Source organism: Mytilus californianus, unplaced genomic scaffold, assembly GCF_021869535.1.
Source record: "Mytilus californianus isolate M0D057914Y unplaced genomic scaffold, xbMytCali1.0.p SCAF_10, whole genome shotgun sequence".
NCBI classification, from domain to species: domain Eukaryota; kingdom Metazoa; phylum Mollusca; class Bivalvia; order Mytilida; family Mytilidae; genus Mytilus; species Mytilus californianus.
The window spans coordinates 75,202,651-75,229,189 of record NW_026262582.1 but is presented as its reverse complement, the minus strand read 5'-3'; the positions used below and the strand labels follow the sequence as shown (position 1 = coordinate 75,229,189).

Sequence of the window (26,539 nt, the reverse complement as noted above, 5' to 3'; positions counted from 1 at the left end):
TCTTCCGACAGGCAATAAAACCCTTGCAAAAAGTGGGGCATCCGTTTGGCTGTGCGGGATGTATCAAGTACGCAGCCACGTCTGGTCAGAATGGGGACGTTAAATCCGATGCCTCGTGTAGAGAGAGTGTCACGCTATCTGCACGTTAAGAACCCTTGCAACAACTCTTTAAGGGGTCCGTAGGTGGCCTGTTGCAAGGCTAAATTTCTGTCCCTATCCAATATACCTTCATTTTCCCGTGGCAGTCCAAATTTTCCCGACCTGCAACCCAGTTGACCTATATTACCGGACCTACCTATTGTATCTATTGGTAATTTGTTCTCGTCCTGAACATGCATGAAATATTTGCCACTGGACGCTAAGCAATCAACAATCAATCAATCAATCGTTGACAGAAGTTAAAGTTTTTTCGTAGCACAAACGTAACAATAAGGATACGTACGTGTATATTATCCTATCCTTGTGGTCTGTTCCACAATTCTGTCCCGTGGTATGAATGCTCGGTTTTCATTATTTCTGGCAGGTAAAAATTAACTATCTGTATTCCTCGGATTTTCAATGGTAAATGCTGAATAGATTGAATGATTGACTTTGGGGTCATGGGGTTATATGACTTGTTGATGGATTGACGATTAAAGATGAATAAGATTGAAAGGATTAGACAAACTGGTTTATTCTACATTTTTTTTGTTTTTAATGTGGCATAACTTATTGCAGTTTCTATCATTGCTTGTCTGTCTGTCTGTGTGTTTGTGTTTTTTTATTTTGCCATGCTGTTTTCATTCATTCTTCCGTAATGGGTTATTATTGCGAGATATGTTTCTTCATCCACTCTTCTATGAATCGTTGTTAATTAGTTAATTTTTAGATGCCAGTTATCTTTAAGATATCCTATTTCATTTCTCTTCCTAGATAATGATGCATATAGCTGGCTTAAAATATACAGCTTCATTTTACACACATTGTGAATGGCAACGATTTCATATCAAATAATGAGATGTGATATAATTGCCATTGAGACAACTATCCAACAGAGTCCACATGCCTTTGATTTAAGCAAACATAGGTCATCGTACGGCCTTCAACAATGTGCAAAACCAATATCGTATAGTCAGAAATAAAAGCCCCCAACATGACAAAATGTGAAAAAAATTGCTTTATTATTGACAAATCAAAAAATGAAAAACAGATATAACAGACATGAACCAACGACAACACTGAATTACAGGTCACTTTTTTTGTTTTTTTGTTTTTTGTTGTTTTTGTTTCTTTATGATTGTAATTAAGTTGAGTATGTGAAACGTATACACTTATATCTTAAACATTGACTTTGCTTAAAGCATAGACTTATCTCGGCTTAATGTTTTACCAGGCAAACTCATTGCCAGTACATGTAGTTTGTGAAGCCAAAGATAAAAAAATGAAGACAAAGTTGCTCAAAGGGTAACAGAGACCATTAATTATTAATTTTGTTTAAGCCATTTGAATCCCATATGGAAGTACCATTTTTCAGGTAAACTAAAGACGTATCTGGTTGCACACACGAATATGTTTATTAACCATCTTTTTATGCCCCCTCAACTGAAAGTTGGGGGGAGGGGGGGGGGCATATTGTTTTACCCGTGTCCGTCCGTCCGTCCCATTAAGGGTATGTAGCTATTCCAGATAACTCCTCCTATAGTTTGAATGCTAGGAAGTTTTCACTTTGCTGGCTGTTTGTACATATATTCAAGGTGTGCACGTGGTCAGGGTTTTGATTTTTATTGATATTTGCTCTTTAAGAAGATAGTTGAACTTTGTCATTTTTGGAGTATCTACTTGCATAAAAGGCGCATAGCTATTCCAGATAACTCCTACAGTGAACCATAGACCTATGTGCTCCCATGCTCAACTTTGTGTATTGTAGAATAAATCTTTGCATCTTCGGTGGCATCATTTGTGTCTCCCAGACACAATAATATCTCAAAGAAAGTCCTACATTGACTTTGTTATAATACAGTTACTTCACAGTGGAGTGCGGGGGCATCACGTTGTCTAGTTTTTTTTTCATATCTGGACTTTTGAGATTATATACTGAAAATAGGTGAACCAACTATTGACCGCTCGTATATATTGTAAAGATACATGAAAATTTAAAGTCAATAATGTTTTATCGATCAAATTTCGGAATGAAATGAAACATTATACAAGGGAAATAAGCGATATCTATTCCAATCAAATAAATTATAGCATACAGAAAATAAATGTTAGCGCATTATACAATGGGACTAAGAGTAAACAAGCGGTGGTTTCTGTCTAGTATTACTAACTGTAAAAGTAAATAACACATATAAAATCTCTGGCAATTTTCTTCTACAGCGACTTAACAATTTTTAAAATAGCATATTTGCAATCTTCCAAATTAGTTTTAGATATTGTGATCTGTGACCCGTAAATCGTATGTGAACCTGGGTCAATTTGTGAGAACGGGCATCCATTATGTAAGGATAGTACTATGGTAGATTGGAAATCACAGCAATCAATCAAATATCTCATCTTAAACTTGTTAATGTCCATGATTAAATCAAGAGAAGATAACTCTGTCACAGTTTCAAAGATGTCCTGGCATTTTATATAAACCTTAAGCAGGTCAGCGCTTACTTCGTTACCTATCGCAGCAAACGCAGCGGCTGCTTTCGTTCCGTAAAATGTCGCTCTGTTGTTTATGAATAAATGCAATTTTGGAGGCGATATTCCATACTTGTCTGCTAGCCAAAAATACTGCGATTCTTTCAAGCCTTCTAGTCTTTCGCTGTCCTCGCTTGTAAAGCCGTAAACTGAATAAAGCATAGCTTTAATTGCAGACACTGAAAAATCATCTTGCGTAAATGGAACGACCATGCGACGCGCGCCAGTTATTGCCATTTCTGTGTAAATGGAAAAACTTGGATTTGTGTCAATGAAGAACATATGAAAAACTTGTTTGTTACTAGAACTGATGAATTCGATAAAATCCTTCATGAATAAGGTAACTCTTCTCCAGGGATGATCATATCGAGTTGGCACGAGTTGTCGTTCTTGTTCAAGTCTTTTCGAGAGAACCTCTAAATAAATGTCACCGCAAAGGAGACGTAAATTATCCGGGACGAATTTATTGAATACGCTCGCTTGTATCAAGAATTGGTTCCAATTAATCGTTCCTTTCACGCTTTCGTCCCGATCGAGTCTTGATAAAAGATAACCACATACATTTGGTTCAAAACTTTTCATCTTCTTCCCTTTCGTATCAATCTTAGATGCATCGGAAACAACTTTCTCGCCTGGAAAATTAGAAAATGTATTGACGAGCAGTGAACTTGAAACATTTGCCTGCGGACACATATCGATGACAATGACTTTGTGTGTAGGATTCTGTCTTGCGTATTCTGCAGACAGCTGGAATACCAGGGACGTTTTCCCAGTTCCACCTTTGTTATTCCACACTGTAAAGGAAAACTAAACTGTCAGTAATCATGATTATAAACTCGACGTTTTGTGTGTGTGTGTGTGTGTGTGTGTTTTTTTTTTTGGGGGGGGGGGGGGGGGGGGGGGGAGGGGGTGTTAATAAAAAAAGATTTTTTTTTTACTCTTTTTCAACCTTTTGTCTTTGTAAACACAAGCAATAGTCTGTTTTGACAAATCCGCAAATGACCCATCAATTAAAAATCATTTGTACGAGTTCTTTCCCTCTGGACGGACATAAAATTGCATCGACAATTGAGAGTTAGCAGAAAAAGCAAATTTGTAAAATGCGTAATGAGTTTAAACTTTAAGTGTTTAAAATCTTTTAATAACACATAACTTTTGATTAAGCTAAAAACTTTTAATATCAATAGTTATCTGTCATTTAAAATTGGTATATAACTTTCAACTCATCATAATTTAAATGCACATGGGCAGCAGAGCCGGTCAGCTCGTTATCTCGTCCTTTAGTGGTATGAATAAAATGTGTGAATATACGTAGAAAAGACAGCAATCCAATGACATACACATTATTAAAAAGATATTACAAGGACAACATTCAGTGCGATTACAATATGTCAAGCTCTAAATAAAATCCAAAGAATTTGTAAATAAATATTTGCTAAAATGTAGTTTATATCATGCTTTTTTCAAAAATATAATAAAAGGTATGAGTCACGGATTCACTGGTCTTTTTTTCACGCTACAAGTTGTGCAAAAAAAAAATTGTAAGTTTCTGTATAGACTATGCATGTAAATTACAATTTTGTGCATTAAAAATAATCTAAACTATATAGCTTGAAGATAAAATATGAGAAGATAGTTCTAATAAATTGAAAGTTATTTAAAAGATTGCTTTCAGAAAAGAAAAAAAAAAAATAGTTTCAAGGGGCTCGTTTTCTTGCTACATGATAAAATAGGTAAATTCATAACACATCCTTTATAAAAGTTACTTTTCTAAGTTATCTCCCCTTATATGGCAAAGTTACTGTTATTTTACTAAAAGTAAATATTTTTTGTTTGATTCATTTTTTTTCAACTTTGCCATATAAGGGGAGATAACTTAGAAAAGTAACTTTTATAAAGGATGTGTTATGAATTTACCTATTTTATCATGTAGCAAGAAAACGAGCCCCTTGAAACTATTTTTTTTTCTTTTCTGAAAGCAATCTTTTACAGTCATAAAAACATGATAAAACACATCATTTTCTGAATTAACATGAAAAATCTTACAAATGAATTACAATCTACTCTCGAGAATTTGCACATTTCATTAAAGATCTAGAACGACTGTTTTCTGCTATTTTACAATCCAAAACGGAGGCAGACACCCGCGCTGCTTTAATCTCAATTTGTTCAAGGTACTTACTATACATCTTTTGGAGGGATTGAATCATAGGTTATCCTTCAAAAACAGTGTTAGATTCTGAATTTCTCGTAATTTTCTTTAAATATGTTTCAGAAGGGAAGTAAAAAGATCAGAGTTTGTTTCCAGAAAAAATTAAAGAAAAAATAAACAAAAACTCGAGGTTTAAAAATATGGTCCCCTTATGTTATTGATTTTTTTACAAAAGTAAACAGAATTATATGTTCCCCACGAAGGGTGAATGACCAGTGCCTAAGGTATAATGAAAGACTACCACTGACGAGGTTCATGAGTTGGAATGCGTATACACATATAACGGGTTTATTAGATTTCAACCCTTCGACTTCCAATTTCATCTCGATTTTTCTAAGGTATCCTGTAGATGTAACAGTAAAACTTTCACATTTAATATAAAACGAAGTTGACCTTTTCACTATTTATTTCAAAGATGACTAAGCACGAGACATAACACAAGCTTCCATTATCGACCGTAATTGATGACAGATGTTCTCTCGGTTCATCTGTGAATGAATCAATAAAAAAAAAAAAAAGAAAATGTTGAAGTATGTTGTTGAACAAAATAGCAGAAAAATGTTTGTTCCCATAAGCAAATGGGCGGCTTTATCAATCGTGTGGTATCGCCAATTTAAATCAACGGTATATATATATATATATATATATATATATACCTCAGCATATTAGTTTTTTTTTCGTACAATTTGTTTCCAGTTATTTCCCTTTGAAGAAGAAAACCATTAAATATAATCTAAAAGGCGACTTTAAGTTGCAATCATTACATTTTGAAGTGTCATTTATTCTATGTCGGCCTTTCGGCGATTAATGAAAACTAAAATATTTTAATCATTGCAATTAGCGATAACTGAACTTACCTACGTAACTTTTGTAGTTCATATTTCAGTGCTACTGGAAAAAATTATAACAAAATTATCCATTATGTATAATAAACATTGTGCAGAATGTGTATGCTAAATTCTGATATAGTATTATTCATTGCATAATATTTTCAGATCCCCGATTTATTATAGACGGGTTTATCTATAATTGACCTAGAAAACATGGGCGCATCCATTAACCTCTTACTGATCAACCTTTACAACTGTGAAAAATAACGCACGTGTATTGATCAAAACATTATCGATTTTCTGTTTACATTATTTTGTATTTCTTTCATTTTCTTATCTATTTTGCTATGGATACTGCCAAAAGTTATAAAAAAAGGTGGAGGCATTTCTTGTGAAGTTAATAGTAACTGTTGTACACATAATCGTAAAAAAACTCAATATTTGAATTACACAACGAGTTGCGTATGCTTGATTCCATATATATATATATAAGTCTCATTTGATGCCTTCTGACTAGCCAACAAAACTTGAGTGGATCAAAGTTGTCAACAGAAAAACTTTGCATAAACAGGTTTTTGAAAGTAAAATTACACTGGCAGACGAATGTTGACACGTCGTGAAACGACTGTGAAAAAACTTTAATAAATCTATGAAAATTAATCCGATGACTATGCAGTGCATATACCTCTTTTTGTATAGAAGATCCACACATCAGATGCGGATCCAGGATTTTGGAAAGTGGAAGCAGTAAAAAGTCTGGATTAAACATAAATGAATCTCCAAAAGGGGGTCCAAGAGGAGTAAGGAGTTCAAAATTAAATAAAAGGGGGAACCACGCCAGATTATAGAAATATTATGAATGACAGTGACGCCTTATTGTATACCTATGTAACTAAGTTTTCTTTACTTTAGTGGAATTACTACACACTTATAATTTTAATGTCCATTCCTTATTTTATTACTTTATTATTTATAGCATTTATAATTTTGCCGATGTCAAGTACGCCTTCACATTCTTGTGTTTACTAGTATGTTAATTATATATGCGGTCTGGGAAATAGATGTATATCTTGTTTTATATTTTTTTTTCACGGTTGTAATGATGACCGCTACTACGACGACGCCTAGGAGTCGCATCACAAACTAATTAAGGCAGATAATCGGAAAAACCTGTCTATAGTGGAGTGATAAATCAAGAAAAAGTTGTTTAATCTAAAAGTTGAATAAACCGACATACGTTATGGTTGAAAATCCAGGATAGAGTAAACATTATACTATCAATTAAGCCCTCTCGAAGAGTTTTCCATCGGTGCAGTTTTTTTGTTGTTGTTAATTTTAATTTCCTCCTTCTTACCTTTGACCACAGTTTTTTAAAAATATGCACCACTTTAGCACTCTACGACAGGCTTTAGATAAAGGGCATTATACTTATCTTCAAAATAAGACCATCATCAGCCGTGAGGTATTTAGATCCATTATTTTTTTTTATTCACCATATTTGTCAACTTACTTTTAGCTAATTTACAGCTGATTGAAAGTTTATATACCATACCCTAGGAGTAATATTGGTATGCTTTAGTTAAAAAAAATATTATTCCAAGTTTGTTATGATGCTGTAATTATTATGTTTATTTAGCTTGGCCTAATCATAGATACTGATGGAATGATTAGAACTTTCTATTTGACTTACATTATGATTCCAGAATGATCATAACCTACGATGTGTAATTTTAACTTCTACCGTATTCTAGAAGTTTCCGTTCTAAAGTTTTCTAGGAGTTTCCCTTCTACAGTGTTTCCGTGACAGCTATATATACCGAAACCGAAATTGGACAGATCAGACGTTAATATACATGGATTCACAGAAATTCTCTGGAGTTGTTGGATTGACACTTTTACATTTTATTTACGTTAACTACATCATACTAGATTGGACATATTCCGTACAGTTAAGAGAAGAATTTCGGATAAAGAAAAGACAAAGGATCGGACATATATTTTAACGGTAAAGTTAACATTTCAATTTGTATAATATATCTTGTAAACTTGTGTATAATAAATCTTGTTAAATTTTCTTATTGATTTGTGTCTTTGTTTGGCTACAATTTAAATGATTTCTAGCCGTAACAAGTTGCATATCATATTTGATTTGCAAAAATGTAGTTTTCTTTGTGTTTACCAAAACCATAATAGAACTTGAAAAGGATAGTTATATTATTTAACATTGAATATTTGTTGAGGTAATCAAGGACGTATAACTAACGTCCTTGAGGTAATCCATAATCTTTTTATTTTTTTATTTTTCATCGTTTTGCAAGCCATCAGTACTAGTTTCTTTGAAGGGTAAATGAGTATGTTTTTTTTTTATTCAAACTCATGATTCATCGCAATTTAAATATTTATCAAAAACTACACCCATAGTTGTTAACTTTTAGCGGTCTAAGGTGGAGAGTTGTCTCATTGACAATCATACCACATCTTCTTATTTTTATAAAAGAAAAGTTGACAGGTTTTCGTAATGATACGCGGAACGAACTCTTAACTTAACTTATTCGAGGCTAGCAAGCTAGCAGTAGACTACTTTAGTATTTGATGTACAAGAGAAAATGCTCTAAGGAGATACCGCGAAATAATAGATATAGCAAAGGAACAGAGCCGTATATTACTCGTTTACACATTGAGAGTTTCTTGGGTAGTATACCCTTAATAGAAAATAAATGATATTGTTTAATGATTCATATAATTCGCACATAAAACAAAGGAACAGCGGATGTATTGCTGTTCGTCATCTCAACGTGATAGTGAAGTTTTCAACATGGAGCAGAAACTCTCATCTTTTTGCATTGCAAGTTGAGGATGTCCCCTAGCACCGGTTTTACCAGAATTAATTTGTTTTAGATGGCGACCTCGCCACATCTGTGCATTATAGAACGCACGAGACAGATTTTCACGCTGGCAAGTTTCTCAGTGGAATCAGTTCGAAGCGATTTCCTCAAGGATCATCGCGGATTAATCCAAAAATAGTTCGTATACATCGTGTGTGATAGATTCCTTTAAGGCATCATTAAATAAAAGTAATATATAAAGGTATCATGTCTAAGGTATGACATATTACACTAATGCAGTTATCATACAATACTACATGTCAGAATCCTCTAGTACATCACTGTATAAAGTTATCATACAAGACTATATATGTATATGAAAGATTCCAATAAGGCATCCTTGTATTAAGGAATCGTGTATGACAGACCCCTTCCCCCTCCCCCAAAGGCATCGCTGTATAAAGGTATCATACTATATTACATATCAGATTCCTATAAGGGATCATTGAACTCAGGAATCATGTCTGACAGATGCCCCTAAGGCATCATTGTATAAAGGTATCATGTCTGACAGATTCCCCAAAGGCATCATTATATCAAGGCATCGTGTCTTATAGATCCCTCTAAGGCATCTTTGTATTAATTTATTATACAATATATACTATATGACAGATTCATATAAGGCATCATTGTATTAAGGAAACGTGCATGACAGATTCCTCCAAGGCGTCGCTGTATAAAGATATCATACTATATTAAATAACAGATACCTATAAGGGATCATTGTACTCAAGAATCATGTCTGACAGATTCCCCTAAGGCATTGTTGTATAAAGGCATACTTTATAAAGTTATTATACAATATTAATGAATGATTCACCAAAGGCATCATTATGTAAAGATATCATGTGTGACCTGTTCCTCTATGGCAGCATTGTGTAAAGGTATCATGTATTACAGATTTCTCTGAGGCCACACCAAATAAATTACTTGTTCTTTGTAATCGCTCGCCCCTAAAAATTCAGTTTCAAAGTAAAAATAGAAATTGCTCCTCTTGATTTCTTCAAGATTTCCCGCTTCATTTTTTTTTTCAGTATTACTGTATGAAACTTTTTAGTAAATTTTACTTGTTTCTATCAATTTCTATTTAGTTTCAAGTAAAAAATTTAAAAAGTGTTATCAGATCTGGCTCAGATCACCCCTGTTGACACAAAGATGCTAGGATGTTATAATGACAGATTCCTGTTACCAATATCTACCTAAAATTTATGTTAGTAATTGGAGGGAACTTAAAAAATAAGTAAATAAAAAATGAAATAAAAAATAATAATTTTCCGACCTACCTACCTGGGAAATGTTTGTCTATGTAACGGAAAACAAACAATATACTTTGATTTGGCCTTACAGGGATATGGTATATTTGATCTAAGACATCACTGTTTAAAGGTATCATGTAGGACAGATTCCTAAGACATCATCATGTAAAGGAATTAAACAGTAATACTGAATAAAAATGAAGCGGGAAATCTTGAAGAAATCAAGAGGAGCATTTTCTATTTTTACTTTGAAACTGAATTTTTAGGGTCCAGCGTGGCAATCTGTCTCGTGCTTGTAGAACACAGCTGCTGGGCACTATCAATGATTTACATATTATACATGTCAAGGGCACCTTACAAATATTGCCCTAAAATGCCCGAGAATATAACACTACATTATTGTAACAGTACGAACATTTGGATAACTACACGAATACCAAACATCAGTTTTTCGCGTTTATGTTAAAGAAAAAATTAAAATGTTAAAGAAAAAAAATAGACACGTCGAGTCGCTGTAAGTGATCAGACTAGTTTTCTCACAATGCTGTTCCAGGACTTTTCTTTTTAAAGTGCTTGAATTAGATTTTTAAATACAGTAAAAGGGAGATAATTCGTTGTGTTTTCAAACTATGACGTTTTGTGTATTAGGCTAATTCCAACTGTAACAGTAAAAATAAAACTAAACTAGTCTATACAATTATGCATAAATTATAATAATATGACAACAGACGAACTTATTATCAATACATCTGGTCATTTTCGTTAAAAGAGAAGCGAAAGATACCAAAGGGACATTCAAACTCGAAAATAAACTGACAACGCCATGGCTAAAAATGGAAAAGACAAACAAACAACAGTACACAATCTCTGCAGGTGCTCTGGAAGAGTAAGCAGATCCTGCTCCGTTAACAAGTTTGTAATATGTTATGAATTTTCAAATAATTTGTTTGAGCATCACTGAAGAGACATTAATTGTCGAAATGCACACCGATGCATTAAAATTAGCAAAGTGAATGTTACCAAATACCATATTTTTCCATTTCTACTCAAACATTTAATACGGCTTACCTGAGATGTAAGTGGTCAAATATTACGATTAAAGTTTTACACAAATTCACATATCGTCTGGTACAATTAAAATATCAAGTATTCATAATCCGATAGACATGGTAAAACTAGTATAGTGGACATGACAACAAATAAACTTGACACGTACATGTATCTATAAAAACATAATATAACATGTGTCGCCAATTCGATACGATTTATTGTAAACATATATGTAGAAGGATCATATTGATTGTGTAACATAGCTGAAATATTTTCAATATGACTAAACCGAGATACTTTCTTCTTTCTTTAGTTAAATAGAAATGTATAAATTCTAGATGGGAAAATTGTTACACAAAATATTTTTTTTTCGTTTGGCTGTCAGAATGTTAGGAATGTCAGTGGCGAATCTATGATTGAAAAAATGGGACACGAAGGGGCCAGTCGAAAAATTGTGTGTACAAAAAAGAAGGGGAGAGGTGTCCGGCAGTCAATAAAAAAATATAGCGAAAAACACATTTTTGAGGACAAAGGGGACACCTTTCCCTTTCTCGGATCATCTACTTAACTTTATCTTTACTATTTACTGTTCACCTGAATTGAGCCTAAATATGTTCCTGTCATGTTGGAACTCTTTTAAACGTTTGATTTTTGTACGTTACCAACCAGAGGCAACATTTTTCACAGATTTATAAAAAAGAGAATGAACTGAGATTCATTTTAACATATGTGGAGAATGCTATCTTGAATAGTTTTATTTTTTTTGTATGATTTTATTATCTTTATATGATTTTATTATCTGATTTTAACGTAACAAATCTAATTATAGTGTTTAATGGCAATACCAAATTCGCCGTTTCAGAATCTAATGCATTCCAGGTAATGCTTTTAAAAGCGTACATCAAAACGTTGTGATTGGTTAAAATATCATAAACAGTTGAAATTCAACTAATGACGTAACCGTTATTTTCATTTTGGTGTACGAACAATGCGATTACCCATAGTTCTTTAGATTCTAAAAAGGCGAATTGAGTTGACATTTTCGTTGTTTATCTATCGGTATATCTTTACGTTTTTAAAAATTGCAAATGTTAGTAAAAATTTGACAATTTGTTAATACTATTATTACTATTAATTAAAAATTTTAAATTTATTTACAATAAAAGAATATATGATTTGGCTAAGACAATATGTAAATTTGCATATTTGAATTCAACTTAAAACGGGAAGGAGATAGCTGAACTTGTTATTATTGCCAATGAAACAGTGTAACATGTATCAATATTCTAGATAGTTAAATATCAAAAAAAAATTAACAAGTCCAATATTGATATGCTTAATAATAACAATAAGGGGTGTAATCTAGTTATGACATCGATGTGGTGTGGGAAAAACACGACCTCAACAACCAAAAATACAAACTACGAGCTAATTTTGTTTTGATTGTAATATTACTCGCGATAAAGACGGTCATATACAATATATGTACATTGTCGGAAAATATAAAATTTATTTGTATGAGCTTTAGAAACAGGACGAAAAGCGAGGCTCGCCGAGCTTTTCTCCTGTTTCGTAGCGAGTACAAATAAATTTTATATTTTCCGACAATGTACATATATTGTTTTTATCCTGAAATTTACACCCAACACTTGAAACTTTAGTTGTTGAAATCTAAATCATTGTCTCTAATTTTTCAAAGAAATCGACATAGTTTAACGCGGACCTCGAAGAGGACCCAAAATGAACTGTTACGCAAAATATCCACATTACCGCTTTGTACAAGTACAAATAAAGCAAAAAATTATTTGTGTATCTGTTATTTGTACAACAGTTGGCTGATTGCAGGATAAACTGAAAGGACCTGTTTTGAAAAAAAAATTCATTTAACTTCACTGCAAAAAGTAAACGTCCTGCAAACTTATGCTCGATCTTTGATATGTTCATTTGTTTGAAATTAATATGCATCAAATCTTCGATCAATTGAAGGGGCATATCTACAAGATACTAATTATCTAACAATACTAAAAAGAAGGAATGTGCCGAATTTTAGGAAAACGCTTTGCTCAAACTGAAAGATATATATAAACATAAGAGGATGTCCTATGAATGCCAATGAGACAACTCTCCAACAGAGACCAAATGACGTAGACATTAACAATTATAGGTCATTGTACGGCCTTCATTAATGATCAAAGACCCATACAGCATAGTCAGCTATAAATGGCCCCGAAATGACAATCCAAACGAGAAAACTAACGGCCTGATTTATATACAAAAAAATGAACGAAAAACAAATGTAATATACAGCAACAAACGACAACCACTGAATTACAAGCTTCTCATTGGGACCAGTACATACATAATGTGGCAGGTTAAACATGTTTGCGGACGCCAAACTCTCCACTAACCTTGGACAGTGGTGTAACAGTACAACATAAAACTATAAATATCGGCTATAAAGGGGTTTACTCATATAGTTATATTGCCCGTTTTACATGCATTAAATGATGGTGGGCATTGCAATATACGAAGTTAAACATAGCTTGTCATAAACCTACTTCTACTAACACTGATTCGAATGGTATGGGTCATTATATCTTATATTCCTGATATATGGGTATCAACTGTCAAAATCATCAGCACTTTTTTTTTTAAATGGTTCATGCCATACTATGGCTTACGATCTTTTAATATTTGGCCGCTATAAAACAAAAGTAGAAATGTCATGCGATTATTCTGAAGATCAAACGTCTATAACGTAGACTTTTCCGGTGAAACACATGCAATGACCTGGGGTCATGGACGAACAGCGGTCGATTCTTGCGGGACCGTTTGAGAACGTGCAACTATATCACTCGCGGATGGTTATCATTAACAAAATCCATTTCAGTTCTAATGCAGATTCAAATTTTATGTATTTTTATGTTTTTATTTTTATTTAAGTTGATTAGTTTTAAAGCTTTTGGTGTATGTGGAAAGATAACGATTCGTTGTGTACAAGAACCATATACGCTTAAAAGAACCTATTATGATTTACAAGATATCACACAATAAATGCATTTTACCCCTGTGTTCTATTTTTAGCCATAGCGGCCATGTATGCTGACTGGCAGCAATATAAAACCCAATCTAATGCAAATTGCTTTTAGGATTATTGTGAAAAGTTTTGTTCAAATTGGTTTAGTTGTTTGAGAGAAGATCTATGAAACTTTACTAGGGATGACAACAGACGTCAAGTGATAACAGAAGCTCATATGATCTTTTAGGCGATGTGAGGTAAACATGAGCATAACTTACATGTACTATGACCAAAATATCCAACAGAAGCAAAAGCCCGGAACAGGAAACTTGTGTTATGCTTGTCTACACATACGGTAGTTTTACAATCTGTCCCTGTACCACGATGTAAACTCCGTACAATGATACCTCAATAATAGACAAATAAAAAAATCTAAAGCAAGCCACATATTATATTTCATTACACCACGGAAACATCAGCATCCACACGTATACTAATGATTATAATGCATACTGTGAATGAGCAGGACAATCACACATTAACTATAATATTGAAAGGAAACATACGACAAGCCGTTGTTGCTCATCTTTATGTTATAACTAATTACATAAGCCAATTTTTGTTTTTAACCGTTGGTTTTGCAATCACCTTTAAAATACTTGTACTGTGCGACAAGACGTCATTATCACATATGATATAGGTGTGATGTTCTAAGTTAAACAGACTTTTTTTTTAAACTTTATGCAATACATTTTGTTTTTCAGAATAACAGCCAACAATAATTTGCCCTTATTATAGGAGGAAATATTGGTCCTTTTCTTTTAGAATGTCATTTTTTTAACATATGGGGCAAACCATATACATTTTATTTGTGTTCAATGATTATTCACAATTCAGAGATAAAAATACAAAAGCAATCCAAATTATTCTTTTTGTTTTCTTTTTTTTTATGCCTTCCCTATTTTTCTTGTGTATTTATCTATAGCATGTCAGCACCGTTATGAAACTCAAATTATCTGAATACAAATTTAACTATAACTTATAAGAAATTCTTACATTTAGATTCGGAATGAATCTAGTAACTTGTTGCGATTTAACTTCTGTCTTTTCGAGATTTTACCTACAATATGTGGATATATATGTTTGTTCTAATCTGAATCAGATGATAAATTCAGCTAATGAATGATGTTGTAAAAAGTCAATAGTAATCATTTTTTAAGGCTTAACTACGGTATTTAATACATGCACTTTAATGTCTCAAAGCCACTCCTAAAACACTATTCAAAGATCTTTAGATTGCATGAAACAAACTTACATCTACATGAATAACATTATTAAATTCCCTCTGAACTAAAATAACATTTCCAATAAAAATTAACGAATATCATGTTGATGACGTATCTTAAGTATTTCCAAATTTAGACATGCTAGACAGATATCTTTAAAACTTGTATATAGTTAAAACAAACAAATAAAAAAGCATGGTTACATCTACATGTACTTCATTTGAACTTTGGTATATTGTTGTCTAATTGGTAATCATTCAACATCTGTTAATTTTCATACAAAGATATGAAATAATCACAAAAGAAGTTCCTGACTTGTGACACATACATATGTGGTGGGGTTATACTAGTTATTTTATTATTCAAACCCTCCCTTTTAACCTCTATATTGACTAATACTTACCAGTCGCTACAACTCAAAAACATTTGATGATTTGTTATACAAATACAAGTACTAATATTTTGTTCACAAATTGTTACTTTATCGATTGCAAAAAAATATAGTATTCAAAGGAATGGTCAGCTTAGAGAAATAAATAAAGTTTAACTTTATATAACTAGATTATCTTGTCAAACCATATCATTGCATGTTTTGACTCGTCTGCATATCCGAGGGGCAAAATATATAAGTTATTATCAATAATTAATAATTATCTAATGCCCTTAAAAAAAATAAAATGATTCAAATACATTTTAAATCATCAGAAATGAAAAAAAGCCCCTACACTTGTAGGTTTGTTTATAATTAATGCCACAAGATTTGTTCCGTTTTATTTATTTTCATCTTTAATTTTAGGTGTTATAAGCGGAAACCAGCTGAAACGTGTGTAAACCATATAAAGCAACATAAATGCACAACGATTAATAGATATGATTATGTTCCATTTCCGTTTGATTTTCAAATTTATATATTTTGTCAAACGGAAATGTGCAAAATAAAATTATAGTAAGCAGTAAAATACTAAACAATTAGAAACATTTATAAAACAGCGATAACAACAAATGAGAACATTTAGAGCGATTTAAATACTGCATATCATATACGTTCGAAAATTGATACCCAGACCTCGCCAGCATTTTCAAGATGGCGTCAGTCTGTACTTTATTATTCAAATAATTACGAAGGTATTATCTAAACAACAAATGTATACAATTATTGTTTAAATGATGCATATGTCAACACGATAATTATAGTAAAAACTATCATTAATGTGAAACACCTTTTAACATCCGCGCTTGAAGAAACATTTGTAAGAGTAAAAGAGTTGTTTTATTTAATTTGCTAGAAATTATAATCCAACAATCAATGATACTATCAGAAAAAAATAAGAGTTTACAATGTATAACTGGTATGCATTCTTTTATTACACTAGTAACGATATTTACCTTTCGTCGAAAGGACGAGTATACTGGTAATCTCTAAAATGTCAGTAAATATTACTTGTGACGTCGTGCCAGGATATTTAGGAAACTTTATTATTTTATTGTAATTGGTATAGTAAATGTTGTCACCATTTATTACAAAGTCATAATTTGAAGAGGTTGAGCCAGGATCAAATATTTCTGTTACATCAGACCCATTTGTTCTTGCTGATTGTACTTTGCCAGTGTCAAAATCAAGCCAATATATTCTATTCTGATCAATATCTGAAAACAATCGGAAATTTATATTGCAATTTCTTAACAAAAAGTTAACAGCTTAATAATCACTTTTAATGTGTAATGACCAATTATTACATCTTCTTAGTAACGAATCTGTTTCTGTATAACTTTTATCAATCTGTGGCAGTGCATACATTCAAATATCCTTCAATTTACTCATAAAAAAAAGTATAACATCTGAGTTCTGTATACTGTACAGTAGTGAAAAAGATTATAGATACCAGTTATTCTTTGTTTTATGATAAAAGAATAGCCAGAATAAATACAAAAAACTGTTTGCGAGCGATATATTATCGAGACCTTCTCGACTATAAATAAAACTTTTCAACTTGTATCATTTCCTATATGAAAAAAAAGAAAAAAATCGACTAGAGAGGACTTAACAGTGTCGTAATAAGGATTTATAGTAGATCATTTCAGCAAGGTAAATATCATACTGTAAATATATGAATTTTACGAAAAGATCCCTAATCCATATCTTAATGTATTTGTTTTCTCGGCATCCTCCTTTTGCCACTGGCTGCATCCTTTGTTAATATTAGACTGCCATACATCCTAGGATAGCTTTACATCCATGTGCCTCAATTCGAAATGGTCTTTCACTATGAGAATTTAATTTTTAATCACTATATTGATGGAAAACAGTAAAATATAAAAAAAAAAAAAAACTCCAAGGAAAATTTAAAATGGAAGATCCCTAACCATATGGCAAAATCAAAAGCTGAAATAGACCGAATGATCTATCTTATTCTTGACTTGTTACATGCATTTTTCTATGTGGAAAATTGTGGATTAAATCTGGTTTTATAGCTAACTAAATCTCTCACTTGTATGACAGTCGAATAAAGTTCCAATAATTGACAACAATGTGTGAGCATTAAAAACTGACATGTATTCTAGTGTCAATATGCCCTTTTGTTTTTTCCTTGTTGACATTATTGTTTGTTTTTTTATTGTTATTAAGATTTTTACACTCTGTTGACTGCTGTACCCAAAAAAGACACATTGTTGAAGGCCATACGGTGACCTATAGCTGTTAATTTCTGTGTCATTTGGTCTCTTGTGGAGAGTTGTGTCATTGGCAATCATACCACATCTTCTTTTGTATATACTAGGTAAAAATGTCAAAAATTGGTGAACAGTGTAACGTGTAACCAGGCGTTTATATCTCAAACGAACGTTCCAGTAAATACTTGGATCCAAGTTGTCCATAAATAATATGGCAATACTATTAACTATCTATGTTATACACAATGAACGAAAATATACACACTGACTCCTTGTCGATATAAAGTTACCATGAACAATGATATATACAAGTATTATACAATATAACAGCCTGTCCTCCTAATGGAACCGTGTGTCACTATAAAACAATGTGGCTGGTACAGCTTGTCCTCCGAGTGGGACAGTCTGTCTCTTCCAGACAGTATGTGCTGGTTTAGCCTATCCTCTGAGTGAGACAGTCCGTCACTGCAAGACAGTGTGGCTGGTATAGTCTGTCCTCCGTGTTGGACAGTCTGCTCTGTCAATCTGATCAATTTGTACGTCCACTTTGTACCCAGTACAAATTTTACTCAGTGTTATAGCTCTACTAGCATATAATAAATCGTACGCTCTGTTGATTTATGAACATTGACAGACAACTGACAGCCCCGAGTGCCGTTTCTCATTTTCTTATATACCCGTGGTCGAATACATTATTTCCTTGATAGGGGTGTTTTCTAAATGTTCCCCTTACGGAACATATAGACTCCCTTACGATCATCCCTATAACCTTCAACCCGGCCACTAACTTTTCCGCGAAACGTCTGAATTGACACAACGCTTTCTTTAGCGTGCAAAAATGTATTGTTATAATAAGACTCTTCGTATTTGTAACCATAACTACCATTAAACATTACAACAGCAATCAAAAGTGTGTTAAAATCCTAATAACAATAAGAACCAAACAATAATGTCAACAAGGAAAAAACAAAATGGCATAAAGACACTTTATATAATAAGCTATTAAGCTTAAATGAAAGACAATAATACTATAAATGACCACAGTATAATAACGGAATTGCGGGATGTATCAATACAGAGCTACGTCAAAAGTATATTACAAATTGGAATATACAGTAAAGATTAAATATGCAAAGACAAACAAAACGAATACTATAGCACGTTATTCAGACAGAGGACCTATACGGGTGTCACAAATTTTATTTTGACAGATGTTAAGAGAAAAAAAATACTCGATGGCAAGCATGAAAAATGTATGAGCAAAACACGCTAATTTGTCCGGATTTGGCATTATTTTATGTCTTTTGTGGTATGATCAGCTCTTCAATGCTTGTATTAGATTTTGAATTTTCAAATAGTATGGCATCGATCAGCACTGAAGAGGCATCAAAGTTTTGAAATGCCAAAGTGGTGAAGTAAATTTTGTGCCGTTTATTTTATTGGTATCTGACACTTCAAAAACAGAATTTATTCGAAGAATACTTTTAAGGAATATGTCCGTTGGTGGGATTTTTGAACCAAAGAAATGTTTTCAACATGATGAATTTGCAAAGAACAATATAGTAAATCTAAGAAAAGTGGAAAAATAAAGACAACGTAATGTGTTTTTTAAAATACATTCTATTGAAAACATGTAACGGCGTAAATAAGAACCTCAAGAATTTATTATGAAATTCATTAAAATATAACTATAGATCTATATTAGAAAGTTTTAGCTATTGCGAGGGTTTCGAAGTATAAGTAGATATAAGAAGATGTGGTATGAAAACCAATGAGATAACTCTCTATCAAAGTCACAATTTGTAAAAAGTAAACCATTACAGGTCGAAGTACGGTCTTCAACACGGAGCGTTGGCTCACACAGAACAGCAAGCTATGACATGTATGAAGGGCCCCAAAAATGACTAGTGTAAAACCATTCAAACAGGCAAACCAACGGTCTAATCTATATAAAAAAAAACGAAACACGAGGAACACTTATGAACCACATCAACAAACGACAACTACTGAACATCAGATGCCTGACTTAGTGTATTTGAGATATTGATCAAAATATATTTAATGATAAAGGGATTAGCAAAGGTAGAAGAAAGCAAAGAGACGAACAAAAGACTAAGACATTGCGAAGGCAAAAAAAAAAAAAAAAAAAAAAGAATAAAAAAAGAAAAAAAGAAAGACGACGGAAAGACAAACGAGTCTACAAAACAATGTAAGGTACATACAGAAAACCCGACCGAGCAACACGAACGACATTTGTTATTGCAAAGTCTAGGAGAAGAACAAAAATGATTGCAATATACTATGAACAAAAATAAAATGAATTAAATACATTCCTCAAATATTTAATCCAAACATCATCCTGTCCATCCTGAATTGATAACACAATCATTTGTTCAAACATTTAGTCATACATCCAGATATAAACTAAATATTACTTTCCTACCTGATGGGTTAAAGCTTTTGATTTTGCCGTTTGATTAGGGACTTTATGTTTCGAACTTTCCTCGGGGTTCGGTATTTTTGTTATTTTACTTTCTGTTGGCTAAATATAACATGTATTACGAATCATAATAACGGTTACTATGATGCAGGATATTCTTATATTTCATGGATACATAAGACCCCTATCGCTCAGAATTTTTGTGGACTTCGTGTTGCCAAATCCTCAATTTGAATATTGTGTCTCGGAGAAAGTTATTTTAATATTCGATTTTTATAATCATCCCGTCGGCATATGAACATAATTTTCATTGTCGCTTAGTATCGTTAACTTTTGTTCTACATAAGAACATGCCTGTACCAAGTCAGTAATATGACAGTTGTTATCAATTCGTTTGATGTGTTTGAACTTTTGATTTTGCCATTCGATTAGGGACTTTCCATTTTGAATTTTCCCTGGAGTAGTTTTTGTGATTTTACTTTTCACCATAATACTCATTAACATAAACAGAACAGTTTTTATATTTTCATTTGCTGAAGAATTTGTTGATAACGCACTTACCCATATCCAATCCTACAATTTGATTAGGAAGAACAAAAACAGTCTGTTTTTCAGTTCCGTTTAACCTGACTCGTTTTATACTTCCAACATAGGACTGAATAATACTGTAATAGAGCCACCTATAGTAAGAAATCAAATTATAATTGGTTTAGATAAATTAGACTAACATGGTCAACACGGCGGATGCCACATGTGCAGCATCTAAGATCACCCCCAGTTGTGGCGGGGTTCGTGTTACCCTGTCTTTGGTTTTATATGTTGTGTTTTGTGTTTCGATACTGTTAATTGTCTAGTTATTGTTTTCTTTTTTAGCCATGGGGTTGTCAGTTTATTTTCGACGTATGAGTTTGAAAGTCCCTTTGGCATCATTCACCTCTCTTTTATATGCTCTCCGTTTTGATATCAAATGCAATAAGCTGTATATCTAATATAAACTATCGTATAAACATATAATAATCGTCTCATGCAAATGTCACAAAATATGGCAAAAGCATCACAAAAAAACAAATTAAAACAACAGTAGTTTACTGGGTGCCACATGTGGAGCAGGATCTGCCTACCCTTCCGGAGCACCTGGGATCACCCCCAGTTTATGGTGGTATTCGTGTTACTTAGTCTTTAGTTTTCTAGGTTGTGTCTTGTGTATTATTTGTCTGTTTGTCTTTTTATGTTTTAGCCATGGCGTTGTCAGTTTATTTTCAATGTATGAGTTTGATTGTCCCTCTGGTATTTTTAAACTTAATTCCTTAACTTGATCTTCTTTGTTTTGATTGTCCCTCTGGTATCTATCTTTTACCGATGTTCTTATCATACATTCCGAATAAGACGACAAAACAAGGCAACAAACAAAAACTCAGAGAATCCCATGAACGCAAAAAGGATCAAAACCGAATACCTTGTATTTTGTAATGTTTTGAATTTAAAACATGTAAGCCTTGAAATCTTTCGAAATAGCTTTTGTAAAGTAAAACCTTAGTGATTTGTTTCCAAAATAGATGGTTATGACGAGTTTCGATACGAGTGTCAACTTGGTAGTAGGATGATTTGCATTCACCAATAAACGTGTTACATATTTCATTTTGTTATTGTATGTAGAATTGTCAGTGCTGCATATAACACCATCATTTACATTTAGACAATGTAAACACATTCAGATAAAAAATAAACTAAATTTGCAAGTTATACAGACATTAATTAGAGAAATATTTGTTTTTTTTTCTATCAAAAACCATATAAACAAGACACTAAATTCTAAATAATCTTTGCATAGTTTACTAGTGCATACTTTTGTCTCTTTATATGTTAAAATTAAACGCTTATGAAATTTGAGATGACGTAGAGTCATACCTAAGTAAACGATATTAATATTGTAATAGACATTTACAGTTAACATTGTTGGGCTGATATTTAGACGAATTAAATGTACCGGTATATATATATTTAGAGAGAGAGAGAGAGAGTAATTATATAAACAAACCAATTTTCAAAGTCGAGCATGATGGCCCAAGGATTAATCTCATTCGTTATTAAAGTCACATTAGATCCATCAAAGTTGCATCGACCTATCCTTCCCCCTGTTATTCTCTCTGTCCAGTAGAGATGACCATACAAAGGATCAATAACGACGTTGGCTGTTGTGGCTGCTGTCGGGACAACTGTCACTAATGATAGATCTGACGTATAATGTAACCTGTGGTGCAAAAATATGTACCTTTTGTAATTGTGTAAATTCATTTTTCAATAACTTGTAACGTGAAAGTAATAAACAGGTTTCGGTGGTATGTACAGTTTTGTTATGAGACGACAAAGTTGGTATAAATTTCCTATGACAATATATATGAAGAAAGTTGTGTTTATATCTTCATGTTTTTTTATATAAGATATTCAAAAGAATTGTTTATTTCAATACATCATACAATGAACTAAATGTAAAAATAGACTGTCCCTTGTTTCCTTGGTACAATATAAAAAATGCCGCAGAAAGATTGATACCTTCCATTATTTTTGAATAATTGCTTCTTGTTGTTACTCTTTAGAGGAATCATGTTTGTTTCGCGAGTTTAAAAAATGATATTTGATAATCATACCTCAGTATGCCTCCTAAATCAAATCTTGGAAGGAAAAGATATCCGTATTTGTAGTCATATGCCATAGAAAACACTCTAGAGGAAACATTGGCTAATATTGTCACGTTACCGGTGGAAAGATCCAGTTCTTTAACTAGTCCATTTGTTGAAAATAAAATCTTAAATTTTTGACCTGTTAAAAACAATTTTTTCATCTAATTGCTTGTTAAAACAAAGAAGATCAAGTTAAGGAATTAAGTTTAAACAAATATAACTACACTGTATTATATGTGGTTTTCTTTTGAATTACTAAAAATTTGATGTCAACAAAGAGAATCAGAGAGCTGAAGACAAAGGTGATATTATATTTTGTTTGTTGTTTTTGTGTTGATGCCCTTTTTCCTTTTGTTCTCTCCAAACTGTTATTTATGGAGGGTTTCATGGCATTTGGACTGGGCCTGATGTAAAATGATAAAAACATACGAGATATTCGGAACGAAATTTTTTGTTTCTATTTAGTATTCAACATTTAGAAGAAAAAATCACGAATACGATCGTCTAAAAAATTACAAAATGAATTAAAATAAAGGAATCAAATGCTTACTGCCAAATCATTCTTTTTATATAGTTCTGAATTTCTATGTATTATCATATTAACTACCGCAGCGACGGTGACTCTACGGATTGTACACAATACAAGTACTGACACAAAACTGACGACAGCAAAGAGAGTAGTATTAGCCTCCATTGCCATAATTTAAGCTTCATTATTTTCTTTAATCCGTACTTCAGGTTCTATCTCAGACAATTAATGCTATAAACATGATAAAATAAAATAATCTTATCAATCTTTGTATGTGTATCCATTTCTAAATTCAATATGTTACAAACCATATGCTAACAGTCAATTAAAAACAATGTCCTGTTATAAAAAGTAAAATAACAATAATTCCAAACTCCAAGGAAAATCAGAAGCTCAAACACATCATAAGCGAAAAGTAAAGATACCAGAAATTCATTTAAATTGAAAACTGAAAACGCTATGGCTAAATATAAAAAGAATACAAAAAGACAACAAATAGTACTCAACACATAATATTGAAAACTAAAGACTGAGCAATACGAACTCCTTCAAAATCCGGGGGTGATCTCAGGTAAACCAGAAAGGTAAACACATCCTGCTCTACATGTTGCACCAGTCTACAGCGGTATACTACTGTTGGCTTTATTTAATGCTAATGCTATTACAAACCCGGTAATAAATCTAATGCGCTAGGTCATATTCGGGAAAAGAGAACGACGGGATTGTAGTTTCCATACGTGTCACTCTGCATTGCAATTCAAAGGCATCACAGAAACAAGTTTAAAAGCAATGTGTAAGCATTCGATTACACATGATTTGAACTAATCAAATTGTCGTGTTCTTCAAATTGATACTCGAATCACCTTAATGAACAAAAAACGCATCGATAAATTAGATTTGAAACATAGCTTGAAGCCGATGTCTCTACTACACACGTGTATTTATGCAAATTACCAACTACTTTATTTCCTTTCAAATATACAATATTCAAACAGTCTATGAAATTTGTTGTAATTTGACTACATGGCTCAATATAATTTCATATTTGGAAATTTCGTCTTTAAAAAAGTGTTAACCCATCAATGTAAAAAGCTTAATATCGCTTTTTATTTGGAGCTCCAAGGACGTTAAAAAATTGCGTAATTGCATTTATGATGAATGAAATTCGATAAATTGCATAGTGCATTTGTATTAAATAAAATTCTTAAAGTTTTAAATTATCAAGTTTATTACCTATACTGAGGGTCCGCTGATTCTTTCATTATCGAATCAGTCAAGTGACTTCACATAGATATGATATAATCAGTAATTATTGTTTTTTTTTTCTATTCTTAAATTAAGTCTTTCAGGACAAAACGGAAAACTTAACACTACTAAATCATACGATTAAAAGGAACAGTTTCGTTCCATGTCGTAAATCGTTCTTTTGCAAATGATGATTATATATTTGTTTCTTTTTACGGTGTCTTTATTTCCGAAAAGGTTTGTTTATGTCAGTGTCTATATTGACGTTAAAGATTTCAATGAACGTAGTTCATGTTTACCTGTAAATTATGAAGTCGGGAAACTACCTAAAACCTGCAGTAAATTCCTTCAAAGATACACAGATTTGCCTATGAAATGTTTTAATATCCCTGGAAATCTTATTTCAAACTGACCCCACCTCCTGATTTCACGATTATCGTAACTAAATAGGCAATCAATGTTTACTAAGTCTGAAATATATATGTTCCAATTGTCGTTCCCACAATTGAGTCCTTTTTTCAACGATTTACATGCGCTACACGACAATTGCCACATATGTAGTTGAATCTATTCTGGATTTGATTTGTCGGTTTTTACGGACTTCCCCCTTCCGATTTTGCCTTTGAGTTCGGCATTTTTGTTTTACTTTTTTACTCTCCAGTAGTACCGACGTTCACCTACTGATTTTGGTTTCATGGTTCGTATAACTTTAGCCATAATAGGTAAAAATTTCAAAACATTGGGGCACAATACTCAGCATTGTGTTATAATCTTAATCACTATAAAATCAAACAAATACTAGTATGTAACAAAGAAACACATGAAGGTACATAGACAAAGCACATAAGTAAAACTGAAATACAAGAATAAGCATACTGGTTTATAGCGGACGACGAATGCCTAGTAAGCGTATTAGTATAATACTTCACGCAGTTTGAAAGTTCCCGTTTAATTATTAATATACAGAGGATTAAAATAACAAGGAAGTTTTCCCTAATCAAAAGCCACATTTGTCACGTTGAACGTTCTGTACTTTCATAAAACATTGTTTCTATAGAATAATAACGTGTGGAGCAATTGCTTATGTCACACCTATCAAAGCCCAGACAAGTATCATAATAAGTAAGTAAGAAACTTACAATTCGTTCACTACTCTTGTTTTTACCGTGTGCTCTCAAATTCAAAATGGAGGCAAAATCAATAGATCTATAAGAGATTGATTTATACATTAAAGGTATTCAATAAAAACTTTAAAAGACACTCTAGGTTAAAAGATTAGTATGTCAATTATTAATTCTTTTGTAAACATATACACACTATTGTTAAACAAATTTGAATGTTTAACAACATACATTTTAGTCTTTTAAATCATTAGGAAAACGATGAAAGTTAATACATTTATAGGGATAGTTCATTCGATATCATAAAAATAATAACTTGTCTTTTACAATGTAATACGGATAGGTTATTTTTTTCTTATATACTTCTTAAGCAAAACTTTATATCCTGATTTAGTTAACTTTATGTAACAACTGTTTTTTTTATGAATATTTTGATAAGTCAGATCCGTTAATAAGGTACAAAAAGAGTTTACGTTACTATTGTTAATTTCTTGTATATAACCGTCAGACATCAGCAATTTCATATACCATGTAAATTTTCTCATGTTATGTTTATTTTTAATGTTATTTCATGAAAGATTTGTGTTTCAGCGTTGTCATATTCTTTCATACATAACAAAGTTGTTAAACCATTAAATGCGTTAACCA

The 26,539-nt window shown here is 32.3% G+C and overlaps 1 protein-coding gene across 1 annotated transcript; it reads right to left on the bottom strand.

Moving 5' to 3' along the window:
* Positions 1–2,181: 2,181 nt before the first annotated feature.
* LOC127718545 (uncharacterized) lies at positions 2,182–25,977 on the bottom strand. Its single transcript, XM_052224614.1, has 9 exons — positions 25,910–25,977; positions 23,650–23,756; positions 22,964–23,135; positions 22,354–22,566; positions 20,877–20,995; positions 14,976–16,852; positions 14,198–14,326; positions 5,737–5,770; positions 2,182–3,461 (listed from the first exon to the last, which is right to left on the bottom strand). The coding sequence occupies exons 8-9, from the start codon at positions 5,756–5,758 to the stop codon at positions 2,353–2,355; spliced, it is 1,131 nt and encodes a 376-aa protein (XP_052080574.1). The 5' UTR covers positions 5,759–5,770; positions 14,198–14,326; positions 14,976–16,852; positions 20,877–20,995; positions 22,354–22,566; positions 22,964–23,135; positions 23,650–23,756; positions 25,910–25,977; the 3' UTR covers positions 2,182–2,352.
* Between the last annotated feature and the right edge of the window lie 562 nt (positions 25,978–26,539).

Coding starts and splice junctions, on each gene's coding strand:
- LOC127718545 (XM_052224614.1), bottom strand. CDS start 5,758: ATGAACTACAAAAGTTACGTAG. Junction 3,462..5,736: donor GAACTACAAAAGTTACGTAG/GTAAGTTCAGTT, acceptor TTTCCTTTACAG/TGTGGAATAACAAAGGTGGA.